This window comes from Salmo salar, chromosome ssa13, assembly GCF_905237065.1.
Source record: "Salmo salar chromosome ssa13, Ssal_v3.1, whole genome shotgun sequence".
In the NCBI taxonomy this organism is placed as follows: domain Eukaryota; kingdom Metazoa; phylum Chordata; class Actinopteri; order Salmoniformes; family Salmonidae; genus Salmo; species Salmo salar.
The window spans coordinates 103,034,338-103,057,985 of record NC_059454.1 but is presented as its reverse complement, the minus strand read 5'-3'; the positions used below and the strand labels follow the sequence as shown (position 1 = coordinate 103,057,985).

The 23,648-nt window shown below is 41.8% G+C and overlaps 1 protein-coding gene and 1 non-coding gene across 2 annotated transcripts in view; one reads left to right on the top strand and one right to left on the bottom strand.

Moving 5' to 3' along the window:
* Nucleotides 1-514: 514 nt before the first annotated feature.
* The window catches only part of LOC106568460 (zinc finger protein 462-like), a 76,035-nt gene continuing 52,901 nt past the window's right edge, over nt 515-23,648 (bottom strand). Inside the window, 8 exon segments of the mRNA XM_014138829.2 lie at nt 515-888; nt 7,494-7,623; nt 7,856-8,057; nt 9,090-9,313; nt 9,739-9,875; nt 10,164-10,422; nt 18,854-19,054; nt 22,948-23,066. Of these exon segments, the coding sequence (XP_013994304.2) occupies nt 660-888; nt 7,494-7,623; nt 7,856-8,057; nt 9,090-9,313; nt 9,739-9,875; nt 10,164-10,422; nt 18,854-19,054; nt 22,948-23,066 (1,501 nt within the window). The 3' untranslated portion in view covers nt 515-659.
* LOC123726251 (U7 small nuclear RNA) lies at nt 22,484-22,536 on the top strand. Its single transcript, XR_006758643.1, has one exon. It is a non-coding gene; the product is annotated as a U7 small nuclear RNA (small nuclear RNA).

The window sequence follows — 23,648 nt, the reverse complement described above, 5'->3', positions numbered from 1 at the left end:
CAACCGCAGACCACGTGTAACCACGCCAGCCCAGGACCTCCACATCCGGCTTCTTTACCTGCGGGAGCATCTGAGACCAGCCAACTGGACAGCTAATGAAGCTGAGGAGTATTTCTGTCTGTAATAAAGACCTTTTGTTGTGAAAAACTAATTCTGATTGGCTGGGCCTGGCTCGCAAGTGGGGCCTAATTTATTTATTTAAAATGACTGATTTCCTTATATGAAGTGTAACTCAGTACAATCGTTGAAATTGTTGCATGTTGCATTTATATTTTTGTTCAGTATAGAATAAACGTGGCAAAAACAAATGTAGACTTTATAAATGCATTTCTATAGCTTCCAAAATATTTTTTTTCAACGGTGGGGGAGTTCCAAGATGGAGGTACGGCGGCTTCAAAACAGCGCTCCCTGTCAGTCATCTAGTGTATATATAAATCATTGAACACAACCTATTGTTTCCAATATGTTACACTTAAAAGCTAACAATGCTCCAAAAGGTGACAATTCCTTTGACTTTGTTTTTTATGTTTACATCTTTTTTTTTTTGCAGCCTATTTTTGATACCCAACCCAACATCAATATCCATACAACCTAATGTTATGGTCTCTAGCACAGTGACTACAATGTTAGGCCACAGTTCTCTTCTCTTCCATCTCTTCCTATAGGTCATTTTTGGTCTCAAGTATTTCTTTGTCTTCCTCATTCTGATTTTTACTACTCTGTGATAGGTCAGAGGCATATCCTCTCTCCACCTCCATGCCGTTGCTGGATAGGTCCATCCCTCTATCGGTCATTGTCACGTCATCCAACGAGCCAATAAGCAGCTGAGCTGAGGTGTCTATTGCTGGAGTGGTGCTAGTGTCTGTTGTTCTGCTGTTGGTAACAGTCCTGCATGGGGATGAGAGGGTGAAAGGTCAGTGTCCATCACCATAGGAACATACTGGGGGAAAACATGCCGAAGGAAGAGGCTGAGAGGGAGGGAAAGAAGTAGGAATGGAGAGAGAGATGGGACAGGGAAAGGAGAAGAGAGGGATGCAAGATCCCAGTAAACACAATTACGTTGAAAATATGTCTTTTAGACATCTAGTTGCTGAATCAAAGTTGAAAATATGTATTTTCCGGACGTTGAAAATACATATTCAACAGGGCATTGAAATTGGGTGCATTTCAGGTGCGGAATGAAAGGTGAAAATACATATTCTACAGGGCATTGAAAAGACTTCAATTACAGACATTGAAAATATGTTAATAACAGATGTTGAATACTTATTTTTTCAGTCATTGATTCTATGGCCAACTTTCATATGCATATACACTACCGTTCAAACATTTGGGGTCACTTAGAAATGTCCTTGTTTTTGAAAGAAAAGCACCTTTTTTGTCCATGAAATTAACATCAAATTGATCTGAAATACAGTGTAGACATTGTTAATGTTGTAAATGACTATTGTAGCTGTAAACGGCTGATTTGTAATGGAATATATACATAGGCGTACAGAGCCCATTATAAGCAACCATCACTCCTGTGTTCCAATGGTAATCCAAGTTTATCATTTTTAAAAGGCTAATTGATCATTAGAAAACCCTTTTGCAATTATGTTAGCACAGCTGAAAACTGTTGTTCTGTTTAAAGAAGCAATAAAACAAACCTTCTTTAGACTAGTTGAGTATCTGGAGCATCAGCAAGCTCAAAATGGCCAGAAACAAAGAACTTTCTTCTGAAACTCATCAGTCTATTCTTGTTCTGAGAAATTAAGGCTATTCCATGTGAAAAATTGCCAAGAAACTGAAGATCTCGTACAACGCTGTGTACTACTCCCTTCACAGAACAGCACAAACTGTCTCTAACCAGAATAGAAAGAGGATTGGGAGGTCCCGGTGCACAACTGAGCAAGAGGACAAGTACGTTAGTGTCTAGTTTGAGAAACAGGCAGCTTCATTAAATATTACCCGCAAAACACCAGTCTCAAAGTCAAGAGTGAAGAGGCAACGCCGGGATTTTTGCTTTTCTTTCAAAAACAAGGACATTTCTAAGTGACCCCAAACGTTTGAACGGTAGTGTACATTCTCAATGAAATATGCATTATATCACAACATTTTTCAAGCCTCTTTATTATATGAAAAAGGAACTCAAGATTGCAACAGAATATTTATTCTGTCACATGGACTTATTTATGTGAGCTTTTTCAAAAGCTTTAAAATGTGCTATTCTTGCTATGACTGTGATATTTTGTGGTTTATCTACTTAAGTTGAATGCACTGACTGTAAGTCGCTCTGGATAAGAGCGTCTGCTGAATGACCAAAATGTAAATGTAAAAACAAACACTTGCAAAGCATGCCGGGTATTATTCCCCGCCCCGCCCCAAACAAGTACATATTTGGTCGGTATGGACCAGATCCAAATCTGAACAAATCATAGACGTCTATGCTATGTTTCATCAATTTGAACATCGCTGTACAGTACAGCACAGTTTAGCACAGTAGAGCACAGTACAGTATGGTACAGTACAGTAAACTTTAATTCAGAAGAGTACAGTACAGTAGAGTTTAATTCGATAGAGTAGAGTACATTAAGAGTAAAGTAGGGTACAATACAGTAGAGAGGGTGGGGTAAGCTGAACCAAAGGGGTAAGTTGAGTAACCCTTGTTTCTAGGAAACCATACATAAAATGAATAAGGTCATCCTTTCATTTAGTCTGTGAAGGAAGAAACCACATGGAAAAAGTGGTAAGCAAGTTGCGTAAAAGAAAAAAAGGTTTTATGATGCTTGTATCTAAACCAAATTAGATAATGTAAAGATTGTTCTATACATCAGTTGGGATCTCTATAAGCTTCAATATAAGGTCATAAAACTGGCATGAAAGTGCTTCATTGTACCTGTGTGGGCTAATAGTCAAAATATTTGCCTTGGGGTAAGTTGAGCCAATGGCCATGGGGTAAGTTGAGCCAATGGCCATGGGGTAAGTTGAGCCAAATGGTTGAGCCAATGGCAAGTTGAGCAAATTCAAGTGTTTTCTTCCCAAGCGTAATGCAAGGCATTATCACTGGGATATATTGGCCAATGTTGTGTTTACAAAAGTACAAGTGTAAGTACAAGTACAAGTGTTTGTTATTTGTTCAAAGATGCTTAAAATGATTAAAACACCAGAAAAGTGATTGTGTTGAATTGTGTTTGGGAAAAAATATAGACATTGTTTTAACCTGTTATGGATAGGGGGCAGTATTTTCACGGCCGGATAAAAAACGTACCCGATTTAATCTGATTATTACTCCTGCCCAGAAACTAGAATATGCATATCATTATTAGCTTTGGATAGAACACACTCCCAACTTTCTAAAACTGTTTGAATGGTGTCTGTGAGTATAACAGAACTCATTTGGCAGGCCAAAACCTGAGAAGATTCTGTACAGGAAGTACCCTGTATGACCATTTCTTGGCCTTCTTGATCATCTCTATCCAAAACAGGGGATCTCTGCTGTTACGTGACACTTCCTACGGCTCCCATAGGCTCTCAGAAGGCGGCAAAAAGCTGAATGGTGGCTTTGCAGGCCCTGGCTGAAAAACATTAGCGCATTTTGATAGTGGTCGATCAGAGAACAGAGACCTGAGGCGCGTGCACGAGGCGACCCCATGTTTTTATTCTTTCGTCTTTGAACAAAAACAACGACTCCCGGTCGGAATATTATCGCTTTTTTACGAGAAAAATAGCATAAAAATTGATTTTAAACAGCGGTTGACATGCTTCGAAGTACGCTAATGTAATATTTAGACATTTTTTGTCACGAAACGCGTCGGGCGCGTAACCCTTCGTCACCCTTGGATAGTGTCTTGAACGCACGAACAAAACGCCGCTATTTGGATATAACTATGGATTATTTTGAACCAAACCAACATTTGTTATTGAAGTAGAAGCCCTGGGAGTGCATTCTGACGAAGAACAGTAAAGGTAATCACATTTTTCTTATAGTAAATCTGAGTTTGGTGAGGGTCAAACTTGGTGGGTGTCAAAATAGCTAGCCTGTGATGGCGTGCTATCTACTCAGAATATTGCAAAATGTGCTTTCACCGAAAAGCTATTTTAAAATCGGACACCTCGATTGCATAAAGGAGTTCTGTATCTATAATTCTTAAAATAATTGTTATGTTTTTTGTGAACGTTTATCGTGAGTAATTTAGTAAATTCACCGGAAGTGTTCGGTGGGAATGCTAGTTCTGAACGTCACATGCTAATGTAAAAAGCTGTTTTTTGATATAAATATGAACTTGATTGAACAAAACATGCATGTAGAGGAGTTCTGTATCTATAATTCTATATAATCTATAATAACATAATGTCCTAGGCGTGTCATCTGATGAAGATCATCAAAGGTTAGTGCTGCATTTAGCTGTGGTTTTGTTTTTTGTGACATTATATGCTAGCTTGAAAAATGGGTGTCTGATTATTTCTGGCTGGGTACTCTGCTGACATAATCTAATGTTTTGCTTTCGCTGTAAAGCCTTTTTGAAATCGGACAGTGTGGTTAGATAAAGGAGAGTCTTGTCTTTAAAATGGTGTAAAATAGTCATATGTTTGAAAAATTTAAGTTTTTGGATTTTTGAGGAATTTGTATTTCGCGCCACGCCTATCATTGGATATTGGAGCAGGTGTTCCGCTAGCGGAACGTCTAGATGTAAGATTAACAAGGTAGTGGTAATATTTCATTCAGTACATAAATGAGTAGGCGCCTTAACTTACCCTGTCCTGCGACTCAACTTAACCCATACCCCTTTTTTTTTTTACAAACTATGTTCTCAAAACAGTAATGTTTACAACATCCTGAAATATGTGTAGATATCTTTATTAGAAAGAATACTATATTTCCCTTGATGAAGTGATGCTGAATGTAAAAAATGGCTCAACCTACCCCACTCTCCCCTTCACTCTATTGTACTGTACTATACTATACTTTTCTGTACTGTACTGTGTACTGTATTGTACTATACTTTTCTATACTGTACTGTGTACTGTACTAAGCTGTGCCATACTGTACTGTACTTTACGCTGCTGTGCTCTACTGTACTGTGTACTGCACTGTAATGTACTGTACTCTGCTGTGCTCTACTGTACTGTGTACTGTATTGTACTGTACTCTGCTGTGCTCTACTGTACTGTGTACTGTAATGTACTGTACTCTGCTGTGCTCTACTCTGCTGTGCTCTACTGTACTGTGTACTGTACTGTAATGTACTGTACTCTGCTGTGCTCTACTGTACTGTGTACTGTACTGTGTGCTGTGCTCTACTGTACTGTGTACTGTACTCTGCTGTGCTCTACTGTACTGTATACTGTACTCTGCTGTGCTCTACTGTACTGTGTACTGTACTCTGCTGTGCTCTACTGTACTGTGTACTGCACTATATTTTTCTTTACTGTACTGTGTACCTAATGCTAGGTAAAGCTCCGCCTTATCTCAGCTCACTGGTCACCATAGCAGCACCCACTCGTAGCACGCGCTCCAGCAGGTATATCTCACTGGTCACCCCCAAAGCCAATTCCTCCTTTGGTCGTCTTTCCTTCCAGTTCTCTGCTGCCCAATGACTGGAACGAACTGCAAAAATCACTGAAGCTGGAGATTCCCATCTCCCTCACTAGCTTTAAGCACCAGCTGTCAGAGCAGCTCACAGATCACCGCACCTGTACATAGCCCATCTGTAAACAGCCCATCTATCTACCTCATCCCCACACTGTATATATTTATTTATCTTGCTCCTTTGCACCCCTGTATCTCTACTTGCACATTCATCTTCTGCACATCTTCCATTCCAGTGTTTAATTGCTATATTGTAATTACTTCGCCACCATGGCCTATTTATTGCCTTACGTCATTTGCACTCACTGTATATAGACTTTTTGTTTTCTTTTGTTCTACTGTATTATTGACTGTATGTTTGTTTTACTCCATGTGTAACTCTGTGTTGTTGTATGTGTCGAATTGCTATGCTTTATCTTGGCCAGGTCACAGTTGTAAATGAGAACTTGTTCTCAACTAGCCTACCTGGTTTAATAAAGGTGAAAAATCAAGAAAGAAAAAAAAGTACTGTACTAAGCTGTGCCATACTGTACTGTATTGTACTCTGCTGTGCTCTACTGTACTGTATTGTACTCTACTCTGCTGTGCTCTACTGTGTACTGTACTGTGTTGTACTATACTCTGCTGTGCTCTACTGTACTGTGTACTGTACTGTATTGTACTGTACTCTACTGTGCTTTACTGTATTGTACGCCACTGTGCTTTACTGTACTGTGAACTGTACTGGACTCTGCTGTGCTCTACTGTACTGTGTACTGCACTCTATTGTACTCTACTCTGCTGTACTCTACTGTACTATACTGTACTATATTGTACTGTACGCTGCTGTACTGTACTCTGCTGTGCTCTACTGTACACTGTACTGTACTGTACTCTGCTGTGCTATACTGTACTACATTTACATTTACATTTAAGTCATTTAGCAGACGCTCTTATCCAGAGCGACTTACAAAATGGTGCATTCACCTTATGATATCCAGTGGAACAACCACTTTACAATAGTGCATCTAAATCTTTTAAGGGGGGGGTTAGAAGGATTACTTTATCCTATCCTAGGTATTCCTTAAAGAGGTGGGGTTTCAGGTGTCTCCGGAAGGTGGTGATTGACTCCGCTGTCCTGGCGTCGTGAGGGAGCTTGTTCCACCATTGGGGTGCCAGAGAAGCGAACACTGTGTAATGTACTCTGCTGTGCTCTACTGTACTGTGTACTGTACTCTACTGTACTGTGTACTGTACTGTAATGTAATGTACTGTACTCTACTCTGCTGTACTCTACTGTACTGTGTAATGTACTCTGCTGTGCTCTACTGTACTATATTGTACTGTACTCTGCTGTGCTCTACTGTACTGTGTACTGCAATGTATTGTACTCTACTCTGCTGTACTCTACTGTACTGTGTACTGTACTATATTGTACTGTACTCTGCTGTGCTCTACTGTACTGTGTACTGTACTCTACTCTACTGTGTACTGTACTATATTGTACTCTGCTGTGCTCTACTGTACTGTGTACTGTACTCTACTGTGTACTGTACTATATTGTACTGTACTCTGCTGTATTGTACTGTACTCTGCTGTGCTTTACTCTACTATATTGTACTGTACTCTCCAAACTTATGAAACATAGATGTCTATGATTGCTTTTTTGGTCAGGACCAAATCTGAACCAATTATAGACGTCTACGTTTGGGCCAAATAAAGGCCAGACCGGACCAGCTCTGAATCAAACATAGACGCCTATGATTGGTTCAGATTTGGTCTGGTCCGGACTAAAAATCTACATCCTTGGACATTAAAATCAAGGCCAGGCCAGACTGCACCAAAAAAAGACGTTGCTGTCGGTAAATGCTTAGCTGGGGGGGAGGGGGGCACAGAACTAAATACTAATATAAGATATTATCATGTATCTCTATGGACTCACATTCCGTGTCGGAGGACGTGGCGTTCCCACTCTATGTTGTTGGTGAAGCAACGACCACAGAACTCACAGGGGAAACGCTTCTCAGCGGAGGCAGACACACTGCTGCTGCTAGGGGAAACCACAGGGACATCTGGGAGACAGACAGCGATCAGCACGATGAGGGGTTAATATCAGACATACAGCAAAGACAGATATAACATGCCCCCAGTCAAATCACATTACTGATCAGTGACAGGGCCAGTAACAGGGTTGTGTTCATTAGGGCACATGTAACAAAACGTTTTGAAACAGTCCCTCCCTGATTCAGTCAGTTTTCTTCTGTTTTGGTGCCTGATGAACACAGCTCAAAGATTCTTGTTTACCTTTAGGAAAAGGCTTTTCTGCCACTCCCCCTTCCTCTTCCTCCTCTAGCTCTTCATCTCTACTCTCCTCTATCATCTCTTCTTCCATGACCGTTCCATCCTCCTCTCTCTCCTCTTCCTCCTCGGCGCTACCACGAATCTCCTTTAAAGCATCCAGCTGATCCAGATTGACCCGCCCCATCGACTCAAAGTTACGGATCACCTGATCAACAAGAGAAAGACAGAGGTATCATCAGTATGTTCTTACTGCTGTCAAGTTGTTGTTTACTTGTCTCCTCGTAAAACCCAGAAAAATGTCCCCTCTGGGAGGAATTCAGCTTATTGGATTGACTTTATTACAATTAAATGTGACGTTTTTTGTTGTTGCATCTATTCATGTTTAACGATACTGTATAACACCATGATTCAACATGAAGCACAATTTCTATAATTGACGAGCACTACAAACCATGATTGATAGGTATCATGTCAGAAAATAATGATATAATTGGCTTTTAAACAATGAGTTGACGGAACAGAAGCTTCTTAGTCTTTCCTTGAAAAACAGCTAGCGTCGCTCTGAGCCCTTTCAATGTCCCTTCAAACTCATGAAAGGCCACCTGCACTCGTTCAGCATCTCATGCATTATCTCCATTTAGGGACTATGGGAAATGAAACCTATTCTTTGTGATATGCACTCAGAATAGATAGCAGGATGTATATGTGTGGGATGTGAATCATCTTGCTTGGTTTACTTTGTGTAACTTCAGATCCTTTTTACCGATAAGCACATTTTATGTGATGGAGGTATAATAAATTCTATGATAAAGTACTGAAATAACTCAGAACTTATTAGTCACTGATATAAAATGCACTGAGACCTCTTGATGCCAAAACAGAATTGTATACAAGCACGATCTTGTATACGATGGCACGATCTTGTGATTTTCTCAGGATAACATCCTTAGAGAACTGCCTATTTTAAAAAGTAAGTAGTTAATTTTGGATTTTTTAAAGATTGATGCGTAGGCTACCCCAAAGTTTAAAAAAGATAAACAGGAAGAGCATGTGTCGAGGCAGGGCATGCTGAGAGTTGAAGTTCAGACCACATCGTGGAGGGGTGTGTGCTACAGAGTGAAAACAATACTATAGTATAATATCAACACACTTCCCATATTGACAGGATGAAGTCCCTTGCATATGTGCCAGCCAGACAGGCTGCATGATGGGAGTTGTAGTTCTGAGTCTGACTTACCTTGTGCTGGTCTCGGAGGTGTTCCTCCAGCTGGTAGCGCTGCCTGCTGTCGTAGTAACACAGCTGGCACTGATAGGGTTTCATCTCGTTATGCTTGGTGATGTGCAGCTGCAGGCTCTGGTCGCTGGAGCAGGTGAAGGTGCACTTGTGGCAGCGAAACACCACACCCGCCAGGTGGCGAGACAGCTTGGAGCGGGACACCTCCAGGGGTACCACGCGCTCCTCTGTGGGGGTGAGGGAGAGGGGGGAGAGAGAAAGAAAGAGATAATGACTACTGTGTAAACATCATAACACTTACAACTGTGAAGTCATATCTTAGCACAGGAGGATGGTGGGACCTGGAGAGGATGGGCTCCTGGTAATGACTGGGGCGGAATCAGTGGAATGCTATCAAATACATTAACCACATAGTTTCCATGTGTTTGATGCCATTCCATTTGCTCCATTCCAGCCATTATTATGAGCCGTCCTGTATCTTAGTAAGTGTAGCTAATCACTTTGGTTTTGCGACAATACAGTGTAATGTCCCGGGACTCCGAGACTAGTACAGCTGTGACTTTAAGCTCAATAAGATCATAACACCTGGCACTAAGAGCTATTTCCCCCTGAATTGTCTTATTAATATTTGAGCAGATAAACTATGGCTTACCCCTGTGCAGGACGATGTGGTCGATCATACTGCTCTTGTATTTGGTGTGGTAGAGACAGAGTGGACAGCGCAGGTCTTTGTGACCCTCCTCAAGAACCACAGTGTGTCCTGCTTCCACATGCATGGTGAATGCTGACCTGACAGGAACCGAACAGATGCAGTGAGGCCCAACGGACAGAAGAAAACAACCAGCACAATCAGTTGCCAAGCAACCATCATAAAACTCCCCCCAAAAGAAGAAAAATAAGACAATTTGTCTTTCCTTGATTCCTCATGTCCACTCTCCTCTCCATTTTGTCAACATGTATTTGAGAGGGTTCCGAGGCAAGGGACCTTGGATGCTCTCCTCCAATGCGGTTTAAGGAGTAAAGAGGACGTGAGGAGGAAAGACAAATTTGTTGTCACAGTATCATTCATTTGCTTACTTGGAGCAGGTGAAGAAGGAGCAGTCCTTGCACTTGAACAGCTTCTTCCCTCCGTGTCTGTCTCTGTAGTGGCGGCGCAGGCTCTGCATGTACCCCGAACTGAACTCACAGAACTCACAGGTCAGGATGCCATCCGGACGCGTGTCGGAGGTCGCGCCCTGGCCCGGGGCGGTGGGAGAGGTCACATGACTACGAGACGCTAGCTGATAGTGACTGAGCTGCTGCCGTACGTCCGCCGTCTCATGCAGGTACCCAGCGTCTAGAGTGCAGGAAGACACAGTGGGGGCTGAGTGTGTATATCGTATAATACACTACCATTCAGCAGACACTTTTATCCAAAATGACTCACAGCACAGTTACAGTACAATTAGTGATTTTATTTGTGTGTGATCCCTCCGGGAATTGAACCCACAATCTTGGCATTGCTAGTTTAACGCTAATGCAAACTAAGCCACACAGGATCACATGGATAAAAATCATGAAGAAATACTGCCTTACAGTAACTTCCTTTTTTATACTGTAGTAATCATCGACTAGTTATTAACAGAGAAAACAGCCTGTCAGGAACTCAAACAGGCTGTAAGGATTCACCCAAAGAGCTATAAAAGTAAACATTGCTTCAGAATCTGAATGGATCTGGAATGTGTTGGGTTTTACCTCTAGAATGCCAAAGGAACCCGGAATGGAAATCAAACCCACCACGGCTCTACACACTAAGAATGGGTTCCTCAAGGGTTCTTTGGGAAGAGTGATGGTTCTATGTGGAACCATAATGACTCAAAGAACACTTTGCGCCCTTCAATGGTTCCTTACAGTTCACAAAAGGGTTCTTTGCTCTTTTAGTGCTAATTAAAATGCAGGGAAAGTGGCTCAATATAATATTTTGGTGCATGGTTTACGCACAGCTCTTTTTGTGCAACCATGAGTGAGAGTGTCATTCCAGTGTATCTAATCTGTTGCGTTATGCCATAACATGTTATACATGACAGGTGCCAGTAACCGTGTTTTGTGAAAGAATCAAGTAAGGCCTTGTGTCAATTGAGAACTGTTGACTAAATCAGTGGTTCTCAATTCTCTCCTCAGCGACCCCCAGCTGTTACAGAGCTAGTACAGCTGATTCAACTTGTCAATTAACACAATAATGACACCCATGACATTTTAACAATATGGCTAACCAGAATAAAAAACCCTGTATGATTCTTCAAAATGATCAATAAAGAACCTTTGAGATTGAGGAACTCTCCATAAAGGTTCTGTAAATAACTATTAAAAAGTGTTCTGTGTTCTATATAGGTGCTATAGTGGCAAGAAAAAGTATGTGAACCCTTTGGAATTACCTGGACTTCTGCATCAACTGGTCATACAATTTGATCTGATCTTCATCTAAGTCACAACAATAGACAAACACAGTCTGCCTAAACTAATAACACACAAACAATAATACGTTTTCATGTCTTTATTGAACACACAGTGTAAACATTCACAGTGCAGGGTGTGAACCCTTGGATTTAATAACTGGTTGACCCTCCTTTGGCAGCAATAACCTCAACCAAACGTTTTCTGTAGTTGAGGATCAGACCTGCACAACGGTCAGGAGGAATTTTGGACCATTCCTCTTTACAAAACTATTTCAGTTCAGCAATATTCTTGGGATGTCTGGTGTGAACCACTCTCAAGGTCATGCCACAGCATCTCAATTGGGTTGAGGTCAGGACTCTGACTGGGCCACTCCAGAAGGCGTATTTTCTTCTGTTGAAGCCATTCTGTTGTTGATTTACTTCTGTGTTTTGGGTCGTTGTCCTGTTGCATCACCCAACATCTGTTGAGCTTTAGATTGGTGGACAGATAGCCTTAAATTCTCCTGCAAAATGTGTTGATAAACTTGGGAATTCATTTTTCCGTCGATGATAGCAAGCTGTCCAGGCCCTGAGGCAGCAAAGCAGCTCCAAACCATGACGCTCCCTCCACCATACTTTACAGTTGGGATGAGGTTTTGATGTTGTTGTGCTGTGCCTTTTTTTCTCCAAACATAGTGTTGTGTGTTCCTTCCAAACAACTCAACTGTAGTTTCATCTGTCCACAGAATATTTTGCCAGTAGCGCTGTGGAACATCCAATGCTCTTTTGTGAACTTCTGACGTGAACACCATTCTTGTTTAGTGTTTTACGGATCGTAGACTCGTCAACAGAGATGTTAGCATGGTCTAGAGAGTTCTGTAAGTCTTTAGCTGACACTCTAGGATTCTAGGACTGCTCTTGCAGTCATCTTTGCAGGACGGCCACTCCTAGGGAGTGTAGCAACAGTGCTGAACTTTCTCCATTTATAGACAATTTGTCTTATCGTGGACTGATGAACATCAAGGCTTTTAGAGATACTTTTGTAACCCTATCCAGCTTTATGCAAGTCAACAATTGGGTCTTCTGAGATCTCTTTTGTTCGGGGCATGGTTCACATCAGGCAATGCTTCTTGTGAATAGCAAACTCAAATGAGTGTTTTTTATAGGGCAGGGCAGCTCTAACCAACATCCCCAATCTCATCTCAATGATTATACTCCAGGTTAGCTGACTCCTGACTCCAATTACGTTTTGGAGAAGTCATTAGCCTAGGGGTTCACATACTATTTCCAACCTACACTGTGAATGTTTAAATGATGTATTCAATATTGACAAGAAAAATACAATAATTTGTGTGTTATTAGTTTAAGCAGACTGTGTTTGTCTGTTGTTGTGACTTTGATGAATATCAGATCTAATTTTATGACCAATTTATGCAGAAATCCAGATAATTCCAAAGGGTTCACATACTTTTTCTTGCCACTGTATATAGAACTTTTTAATAATAGTTCTTTATAGAACCTTAGGAAAGGGTTCCATTTAGAACCTCATGAGCATGTTTCTTTACAGAATCTTCAAAAAAGGTTCTATATAGCACCAAAAAGGGATCCTCTGTGGTAACAAGCCAAATAACCCTTATTTGGCACTATACAGAACCATTTGTTTTAGTGTGTACTGTAACATCCCAGAACTGTGCATGTGATTGCCACCACAACCACGGTGGATGTCTGCATGTGAAAAATGCCTCATTCAGCACAGTAGCAAGACGAAGCCAGTGAATATGTAGATGAGATGGCAGGTACAGTCAAATCCTTTGAGAAAGTAGTAATCTGTCTTCTTAAATGGTAGTAACAGAAGCCAATAGTTCTGCCCAAGAGCTGTTGAACCGTGCTGAACCACTGTGAAGCAGGAAGGAAGCAGTAGACTCCTTGGGGACTTTAGGAGATCAGCCAAGTGAAATATTTTTACACTAGTATCATGACGACCACAGATATTCAACAGTCAATAACTTTCATAGGAAAACCCTGAACCTAACTACAAGACAGCACAAACACTAGTTGTAAAAATCTACTAGTTGTAACGTTTAGAACTGCTAAGGTTCTGCTCCGTTCCCCCTCAATGGTCTGCTGTAGCCTACGGTGACATGGCAGTTGCATTCCACAGTGCTTCTCTGCTCTCGGTGTTCCACTTCCACCTAGAGGGAAAATTCCATTGTGCCCGCAGCTAGATGACACCTGCCAAGAACATTCTAGAACAGAGCGGGGCGGTTGGTTGGAGGGCCAGGCACCTGACAAGCTAGTTTAACACCTTCTGGAACCAGTCATGGGCACAAAAAGAAAGGTGGATTCTGTTTGATCAGGTCTAACAATGTGAATCCTGGGATTTCAGAGGGAGACCATATGTTAGCTCCTATCCCAGTGTTTCCCCTAGCGGTGAGAAGGGCTGCCCTGCTGAGTTCTGATGCTCTCCAGCCTTGAAATGAATGAGGCTTGTACTGGTTGTAATTGAAAATGTGTATTTGTGTCAACAGTACCCAACCCCAAATATTGTCTTTGTAGTATTATTGTTCTGTATACACTGCTCAAAAAAATAAAGGGAACACTTAAACAACAAAATGTAACTCCAAGTCAATCACACTTTTGTGAAATCAAACTGTCCACTTACGAAGCAACACTGATTGACAATACATTTCACATGCTGTTGTGCAAATGGAATAGACAACAGGTGGAAATTATAGGTCATTAGCAAGACACCCCCAATAAAGGAGTGGTTCTGCAGGTGGTGACCACAGACCACTTCTCAGTTCCTATGCTTCCTGGCTGATGTTTTGGTCACTTTTGAATGCTGGCGGTGCTTTCACTCTAGTGGTAGCATGAGACGGAGTCTACAACCCACACAAGTGGCTCAGGTAGTGCAGCTCATCCAGGATGGCACATCAATGCGAGCTGTGGCAAGGTTTGCTGTGTCTGTCAGCGTAGTATCCAGAGCATGGAGGCGCTACCAGGAGACAGGCCAGTACATCAGGAGACGTGGAGGAGGCCGTAGGAGGGCAACAACCCAGCAGCAGGACCGCTACCGCCGCCTTTGTGCAAGGAGGAGCAGAAGGAGCACTGCCAGAGCCCTGCAAAATGACCTCCAGCAGGCCAGAAATGTGCATGTGTCTCCTCAAACGGTCAGAAACAGACTCCATGAGGGTGGTATGAGGGCCCGACGTCCACAGGTGGGGGTTGTGCTTACAGCCCAACACCGTGCAGGACGTTTGGCATTTGCCAGAGAACACCAAGATTGGCAAATTTGCCACTGGCGCCCTGTGCACTTCACAGATGAAAGCAGGTTCACACTGAGCACCTGACAAACGTGACAGAGTCTGGAGACGCCGTGGAGAACGTTCTGCTGCCTGCAACATCCTCCAGCATGACCGGTTTGGCGGTGGGTCAGTCATGGTGTGGGGTGGCATTTCTTTGGGGGGCCGCACAGCCCTCCATGTGCTTGCCAGAGGTAGCCTGACTGCCATTAGGTACAGAGATGAGATCCTCAGACCCCTTGTGAGACCATATGCTGGTGCGGTTGGCCCTGGGTTCCTCCTAATGCAAGACAATGCTAGAACTCATGTGGCTGGAGTGTGTCAGCAGTTCCTGCAAGAGGAAGGCATTGATGCTATGGACTGGCCCGCCCGTTCCCCAGACCTGAATCCAATTGAGCACATCTGGGACATCATGTCTTGCTCCATCCACCAACACCACGTTGCACCACAGACTGTCCAGGAGTTGGCGGATGCTTTAGTCCAGGTCTGGGAGGAGATCCCTCAGGAGACCATCCGCCACCTCATCAGGAGCATGCCCAGGCATTGTAGGGAGGTCATACAGGCACGTGGAGGCCACACACACTACTGAGACTCATTTTGACTTGTTTTAAGGACATTACATCAAAGTTGGATCAGCCTGTAGTGTGGTTTTCCACTTTAATTTTGAGTGTGACTCCAAATCCAGACCTCCATGGGTTGATAAATTGGATTTCCATTGATTATTTTTGTGTGATTTTGTTGTCAGCACATTCAACTATGTAAAGAAAAAAGTATTTAATAAGATTATTTCATTCATTCAGATCTAGGATGTGTTATTTTAGTGTTCCCTTTATTTTTTGGGGCAGTGTATATTGTGTTTGTTTAGGATTTTACTATTTGATGTTAACTGTGTTGTACATTTGTGTACAATTCAGTCCATGATTGCAATAAACCAATGAAACCTATTAATACTACTACTTGGGGCCTTTTGTAAAGGGTGTTTTCACACTTGGTCCTTTTCAGACAATGTTTGTGAATTCAGTGCGGTTCGCTTAATTTTTTGTGCAGTGTGAACATTCCTACAGAACTCAGACCCCTCAAAAGAGCCCCCGAAGTGAACCAAACTGAGACCATCTCGAGAGGTGGTCTGAGTTCGGCTAGCTTGAATTCCACAGTCCTGTTCCCTTTTTTTGTGAGCAATGTGAACACAAAGCTGGCCAGGTTCTCCTGTCATTATTCCAGAACCACGCACTAGACTACTGCAACACCGTTTCCCCGGACATAACCCCTCACATTAGTGGCACAAAAGAAACGTATGCTCTTTTTGGATATTGATTAGAGATTGTCAAGGATGCAAAGAAATTCCAAAATATGTGTAGAGTTTTGTACTGACACAATGTTCAGATTATTTGTTTTCAATATGTGATCTACAGTATAGGCTAAGAGAGCTTCATAAGCTGTTCGTTCCATTCGATTACAGGCTCAAAATGGCCAGAAACAAATAACTTATTTCTGAAACTTGTCAGTCTATTCCTGTTCTGAGAAATGAAGGCTATTCCTTGCGAGAAATTGCCAAGAAACTGAAGATCTTGTACAACGCTGTGTACTACTCCCTTCACAGAACAGTGCAATCGCGCTCTAACCAGAATAGAAAGAGGAGTGGGAGGCCCCGGTGCACAACTGAGCAAGAAGACAAGTACATTAGTGTCTAGTTTGAGAAACAGATGCCTCACAAGTCCTCAAATGGCAGCTTCATTAAATAGTACCCGCAAAACATCAATCTCAACGTCAACAGTGAAGAGGTGACTCCGGGATGCTGGCCTTCTAGGCAGAGTTCCTCTGTCCAGTGTCTGTATTCTAGGCAGTTGCAAAGAAAAAGCCATCCTCCACCAAACTTTACAGTTGGCACTACACACTGGGGCAGGTAGCGTTCTCTAGGCATCCACCAAACCCAGATTCGTCCGTCATACTGCCACTCCTGTGGTGGGCCGGACGCATACACGCTCACGCGGTCAACAGTTGTACGGTGTTTCCTTCGACACATTGGTGCGGCTGGCTTCTGGGTTAAGCGAGCAGTGTGTTAAGAAGCAGTGCGGCTTGGCAGAGTCGTTGTTTCGGAGGATGCATGGCTCTTGACCTTCGCCTCTCCTCATTCATAGGGGAGTGTTCTTCCGTTTTTTTTTTTTTTTTACCCCAGAGTTCACTTTAAACAGGACTGAGATCATTTATTTTAAAAGAGGAGTTCTCCTGTACAGTGCCTTGCAAAAGTATTCACCACCTTGGCGCTTTTCCTATTTTGTTGCATTACAACCTGTAATTTAAATGGATTTTTATTTGGATTTCATGTAATGGACATACACAAAATAGTCCAAATTGGTGAAGTGAAATGAACAAAAATGACTTGTTAAAAAAATTCTAAAGAATGTCAAACTGAAAAGTGGTGGGTGCATATATATTCACCCCTTTGCTATGAAGCTCCTAAATAAGATATTGTGCAACCAATTACCTTCAGAAGTCACATAATTAGTTAAATAAAGTCCACCTGTGTGCAATCTAAGTGTCACATGATCTGTCACATGATCTCAGTATATATACACTTCTTCTGAAAGAGTCTGTAACACCACTAAGCAAAGGGCACCACCAAACAAGCGGCACTATGAAGACCCAGGAGCTTTCCAAACAGGTCAGGGACAAAGTTATGGAGAAGTATTGATCAGGGTTGGGTTCTAAAAAAAATATCCTAAACTTTGAACATACCAAGAAGCACCACATTATAAAAAATGGAAAGAATATGGCACCACAACAAACCTGCCAAGAGAGGGCCGTCCACCAAAACTCATGGACCAGGCAAGGAGGGCATTAATCAGAGAGGCAACAAAGAGACCAAAGATAACCCTGAAGGAGCTGCAAAGCTCCACAGCGGAGATTGGAGTATCTGTCCATCGGACCACTTTAAGCCATACATTCCACAGAGCTGGGCTTTACAGAAGAGTGACCAGAAAAAAAGCCATTGCTTAAAGGAAAAAATAAGCAAACACGTTTGGTGTTCGCCAAAAGGCATGTGGGAGTCTCCCCAAACATATGGAAGAAGGTACTCTGGTCAGATGAGACTAAAATTGAGCTTTTTGGCCATCAAGGAAAACGCTATGTCTGGCGCAAACCAAACACCTCTCATTACCCGAGAACACCATCCCCACAGTGAATCATGGTGGTGGCAGCATCATGCTGTGGGGATGTTTTTCATTGGCAGGGACTGGGAAACTGGTCAGAATTGAAAGAATGAAGGATGGTGCTAAATACAGGGAAATTATTGAGGGAAACCTCTTTCAGTCTTCAGAGATTTGAGACTGGGACGGAGGTTCACCTTCCAGCAGGACAACGACCCTAAGCATACTGCTAAAGCAACACTCGAGTGGTTTAAGGGGAAACATTTAAATGTCTTGGAATGGCCTAGGTCAAAGCCCAGACTCAATCCAATTGAGAATCTGTGGTATGACTTAAAGATTGCTGTACACCAGCGGAACCCATCCAACTTGAAGGAGCTGGAGCAGTTTTGCCTTGAAGAATGGGCAAAAATCCCAGTGGCTAGATGTGCCAAGCTTATAGAGACATACTCCAAGAGACTTGCAGCTGTAATTAAAAAAAGGTGGCTCTACAAAGTATTGACTTTGGGGGGGATGATTAGTTATGCACGCTCAAGTTTTCTGTTTTTTTGTGTTATTTCTTGTTTGTTTCACAAGAAAAAATATTTTGCGGCTTCAAAGTGGTAGGCATGTTGTGTAAATCAAATGATACAAACCCCCCAAAAATCCATTTTAATTCCAGGTTGTAAGGCAACAAACTAGGAAAAATTCCAAGGGGGTGAATACTTTCGCAAGCCAGTCTATATATGAAAACACCCTAAAATAAACGGCATATCAGCGAATAAATTAGGGCTCATTTGAATAAGATATGTTAATCGCAATTACCTTCCTGGTTAATTTTTTAAAATAAAATATCAAACTAAAAACAATCTACGATCAATAAAAGTCTCCCATCTCAGTCTGCTTGGTAATACAGATGGAGCTCTTACCGTCAAGGTGAGAGGTCAGGGGTGTCTGGTGGGGGTCTGAGCCCAGCCTGAGGGGCCTGGTCTGGGGGCCCTGGGTGGTAGCGCCAGCACGAAGCCTGGGGAGGGTCAGGGCCTCCCCATGGTCCCTCAGAGAGTGCTCCTTCAGCTGGCTGATAGTCATTGAGGAGAAGGGGCAGGACAAGCACTTATAGGTGTTCTCGCCTGTAAAATAGTAATAATAATAATAATAATAGCAAGTAAAGTAACCCAGAGTCAGAATGGCTCATAATAAAACATGGGTTTTATGTAACCGTTAGAGATTCTCAAGGACCCAAAGACACCTGTATGTGTCAAGAATAAATAAAGATCATATCAATATTTCATTAATCTTTTACAGTTTGATGATAATATAGCACTAAATATAATTTTATTAAAGCCCAAGTCACAGTAAAAAAACGACTAAAAAGAAAAATACTATGATAGTGTAAAATAAATTACTCTCTCTCTTTGGCATAGTAGCAGAAATGTTGGTCAGAGAGAGACTCTTTTGAGAGCGGCTTTGTCCAACTTAGTATGGAGTCGAACATGCCAGTCAGTTTTCAGACTCCGAGTCGCTCAAGACACGACAATCTGCCGCTCGTCTGACAATTTTCTTTTTTTGACACTTTTTATGATGAGAACCCCGACTCCATTCAAGGGCAAATCGATTGGCTTGATACTATATTGTAAGGCCAAAAGCTTTCAGCTAGACTGACAGAGCCAGTGCCTTTGGCAGCCAACGGATCTGAAAAGAGGGGTGCTGACACTCATTTTCTACTGCTCTACCCTTCAATGACTTTTGCACCTTATCGAGAGAACCAGCATTCACATGCCACAAGCTATGGATTCCACCGCATACACATGATCCATTACCAAAGCAGCAATCCAAACCCAATCTTTTTCAACTGTCCCGTAATCTGGTTTTAATATCCATTCTAGAATGCTCTTCCAACAAATCAGAAAGTAGTTTTCAACAATGCTGTGGTATAATATACTGTATACAACAGAAGAAGTTTGGGAAAAGAAACACCACCAATAGACTATGTTAGAACACTTTCAACATGTAATCACATGTTAAATGGCTCTGGTTTAGAGTCGATTATCTGAAGCAATTGTTGATTGTTGTTGACTCATCTTTCTGTGTTCTTTTCCAATCATAACTGAGACAACATTCATGACTTGTTTTTAGATGGTTCTTCTATGTACTCGCATTGTCATTTATGATGATTGGCTATCATATCTATTCCTCTGTTCTGGCGTTGGTTCACTGGCTGCATCAGTGCAGTCTATAGGAGTAAATATCCAACAACATCACACACAGAGCATATCCGCAGCCACTTGTACGACAGATATTCACTGCACTCAATGACAGGCTGACTTTAAGATATTCCCATAGGAGACATCTGAGAGACTACTGATATTAGTGTTGATTTAGTATCCTCGAACAGCTCTGGTAAAGTCATACATTCAGACTAGGCCACAGCCCCAATACACAGCTGGGGACAATAACAACCCACTAGCTTGATCCTAGATCAGTTTGTGTTGTTTAGCCAGCTCCTATTAAGTCATGTTTGGCAGCCTGAACAGATCTGGGACCAGCAGGCTAATAACATACCATGTTACAGTACACGTGGGTTGCGTCTGAATCCTATTCACCAGAGCCCTGTAAACGTAGTGCACTACCCACATGAAAAAATACTACAGTTTACTATACTGCCCTACCAAGTAAAAGAGCAATAACTACTCATTGAGTGTAACTGGGAAAAATGGCTTTAAAGTTTAATTGTCTAACCAAATGAGTTGGCAGATCACTGAAAATGTGGTTATCTGTTGTCTTACTATAAGGTCATTTTTTAATTCATATTGACTCTGACCTCTGACATTACCTTTGACCCTAGACTGCAGTTACTGCCTTCTTGCTCGTTACACCCACTGGATACGTTTCCATTATGATTTTTGTATTTTTTATTTTTCATATAGTTTGATACTTGTATCAGCAAAGAAGAATCAATAATACCAAGGTAAACCGTACACACTGCAGATTGGTGATACCAAGGTAAAATACCAAGGTAAAATACCAAGGTAAACCGTACACACTGCAGATTGGTGATACCAAGGTAAAATACCAAGGTAAAATACCAAGGTAAACCGTACACACTGCAGATTGGTGATACCAAGGTAAAATACCAAGATAAACCGTACACACTGCAGATTGGTGATACCAAGGTAAAATACCAAGATAAACCGTACACACTGCAGATTGGTGATACCAAGGTAAAATACCAAGGTAAACCGTACACACTGCAGATTGGTGATACCAAGGTAAAATACCAAGGTAAAATACCAAGGTAAACCGTACACACTGCAGATTGGTGATACCAAGGTAAAATACCAAGGTAAACCGTACACACTGCAGATTGGTGTACGACCAAGGTAAAATACCAAGATAAACCGTACACACTGCAGATTGGTGATACCAAGGTAAAATACCAAGATAAACCGTACACACTGCAGATTGGTGATACCAAGGTAAAATACCAAGGTAAAATACCAAGGTAAACCGTACACACTGCAGATTGGTGATACCAAGGTAAAATACCAAGATAAACCGTACACACTGCAGATTGGTGACACCAAGGTAAAATACCAAGGTAAACCGTACATACTGCAGATTGGTGATACCAAGGTAAAATACCAAGATAAACCGTACACACTGCAGATTGGTGACACCAAGGTAAAATACCAAGGTAAAAAACCAAGGTAAACCGTACACACTGCAGATTGGTGATACCAAGGTAAAATACCAAGGTAAACCGTACACACTGCAGATTGGTGATACCAAGGTAAAATACCAAGGTAAAATACCAAGATAAACCGTACACACTGCAGATTGGTGATACCAAGGTAAAATACCAAGGTAAAATACCAAGGTAAACCGTACACACTGCAGATTGGTGATACCAAGGTAAAATACCAAGGTAAACCGTACACACTGCAGATTGGTGATACCAAGGTAAAATACCAAGGTAAAATACCAAGGTAAACCGTACACACTGCAGATTGGTGATACCAAGGTAAAATACCAAGGTAAACCGTACACACTGCAGATTGGTGACACCAAGGTAAAATACCAAGGTAAACCGTACATACTGCAGATTGGTGATACCAAGGTAAAATACCAAGGTAAAATACCAAGATAAACCGTACACACTGCAGATTGGTGATACCAAGGTAAAATACCAAGGTAAAATACCAAGGTAAAATACCAAGGTAAACCGTACACACTGCAGATTGGTGATACCAAGGTAAAATACCAAGGTAAAATACCAAGGTAAACTGTAGTATCCCTTGATCATGTGCAGTACTTACTATAGAATGTTGTAGTATACTGTAGAATACTATAGTAAATACTACAGTATTATAAAAAAAACACTGCAGTAAATACTACAGTAATGTCCGCAAAAACATTTCATAATTTGTGCCACCCATGAGTGAAAAACCTACATGCCAAGTGAAGACCATACAACGTGTTCCCTACAGGTGATAGAAAAGAGCAGAAGCCCTGAATTATCCTTTCAGATCCCAGTTACATACCTACCTACAGGTTATGGAAAATGTGCTCTTTTAGTATTTCTCCAGTAGGTTTCCTAAAGGAGAAAGCCTCCATTTCCGTGTCAAAGATAATTCAACAAAAACACTAAAGTAAATACTACAGTAATGTCCGCAAAAACACTACAGTAAATACTACAGTATAGTACAGTCCACAAAAACGCTACATTAATTATTATAGTATATACTACAGTTTTCTTTTACTACAGTATTTATACTATAGTCAACTGTAAATACTACAGTATAATACAGTATTCTACAGTAAATACTACAGTATAATACAGCATTCACTGTAGTGTTCTTGCAGACTTTTGTCTGCAAAAACAATATTTACACCATAGTATACTATAGTATTTTCTTTACGTGGGTGTATAGGGAATAGAGTTCTATTTCGGACCACCCATGAACACTGTCTGTTTCAGGTAGTTGTATAGAGCTCCGTGAGGTGTGTTGTGGTTGTTTTCTACCTGCGTGTGCTTTGTGTAGGTGACTCTTCAGGCGACTCAGGTAGGCAGACTTAAAGGGACAGAGCTTGCATCTGAAAGGCTTGTGGTGCCCATGGTGGGACTGCACGTGTCTGTCCAGACTGAAGAGATGGAGACAGAGAGGAAGTAGGAGGAAGAGGGTTAGAGAGAGAGAGAGAGGAGACAGACAGAGAAGGAGACAAAGAGAGATATAGAGAAAGAAATGTCTTCACACATGTTCCAACACATCACAACAGAATGCTTTCAGGGAAGCAGAGGGAATCTGTTTTCATATAACTTCCTTTTTCAAAACCACAATTTCCAATGACTATTGAGCAGAGGCCGTAGGGGAAAACATCTACCACAGTCCCTGTATCCCTAGTGTATCGCTTTGTGTCTGACTGCAAACCACATAGAACATATCTGGGGAATATTAGTGTGTTTTCATCCAAGCCTCTTGGGTGGCATGGGAACGCATTTCCTTTCTGGGTCAGGGCACATGCAGTACAGTGGGATTACACAATGGAGCTCAACAAAGATGAAGTCTTTCAGCTTTGGATAAGAAGACAAATTAAAATCAAAATGTCTGCCATGCCTGCAGCGTCTCACTGGAGTGGACTGGAGTGAGCTTTGGAGGCAATGTGTGTTCCAGCTAACCTGGTGCCTGATCTGTTTGTGCTCTTTCCTGTCAATCACAAACAGAC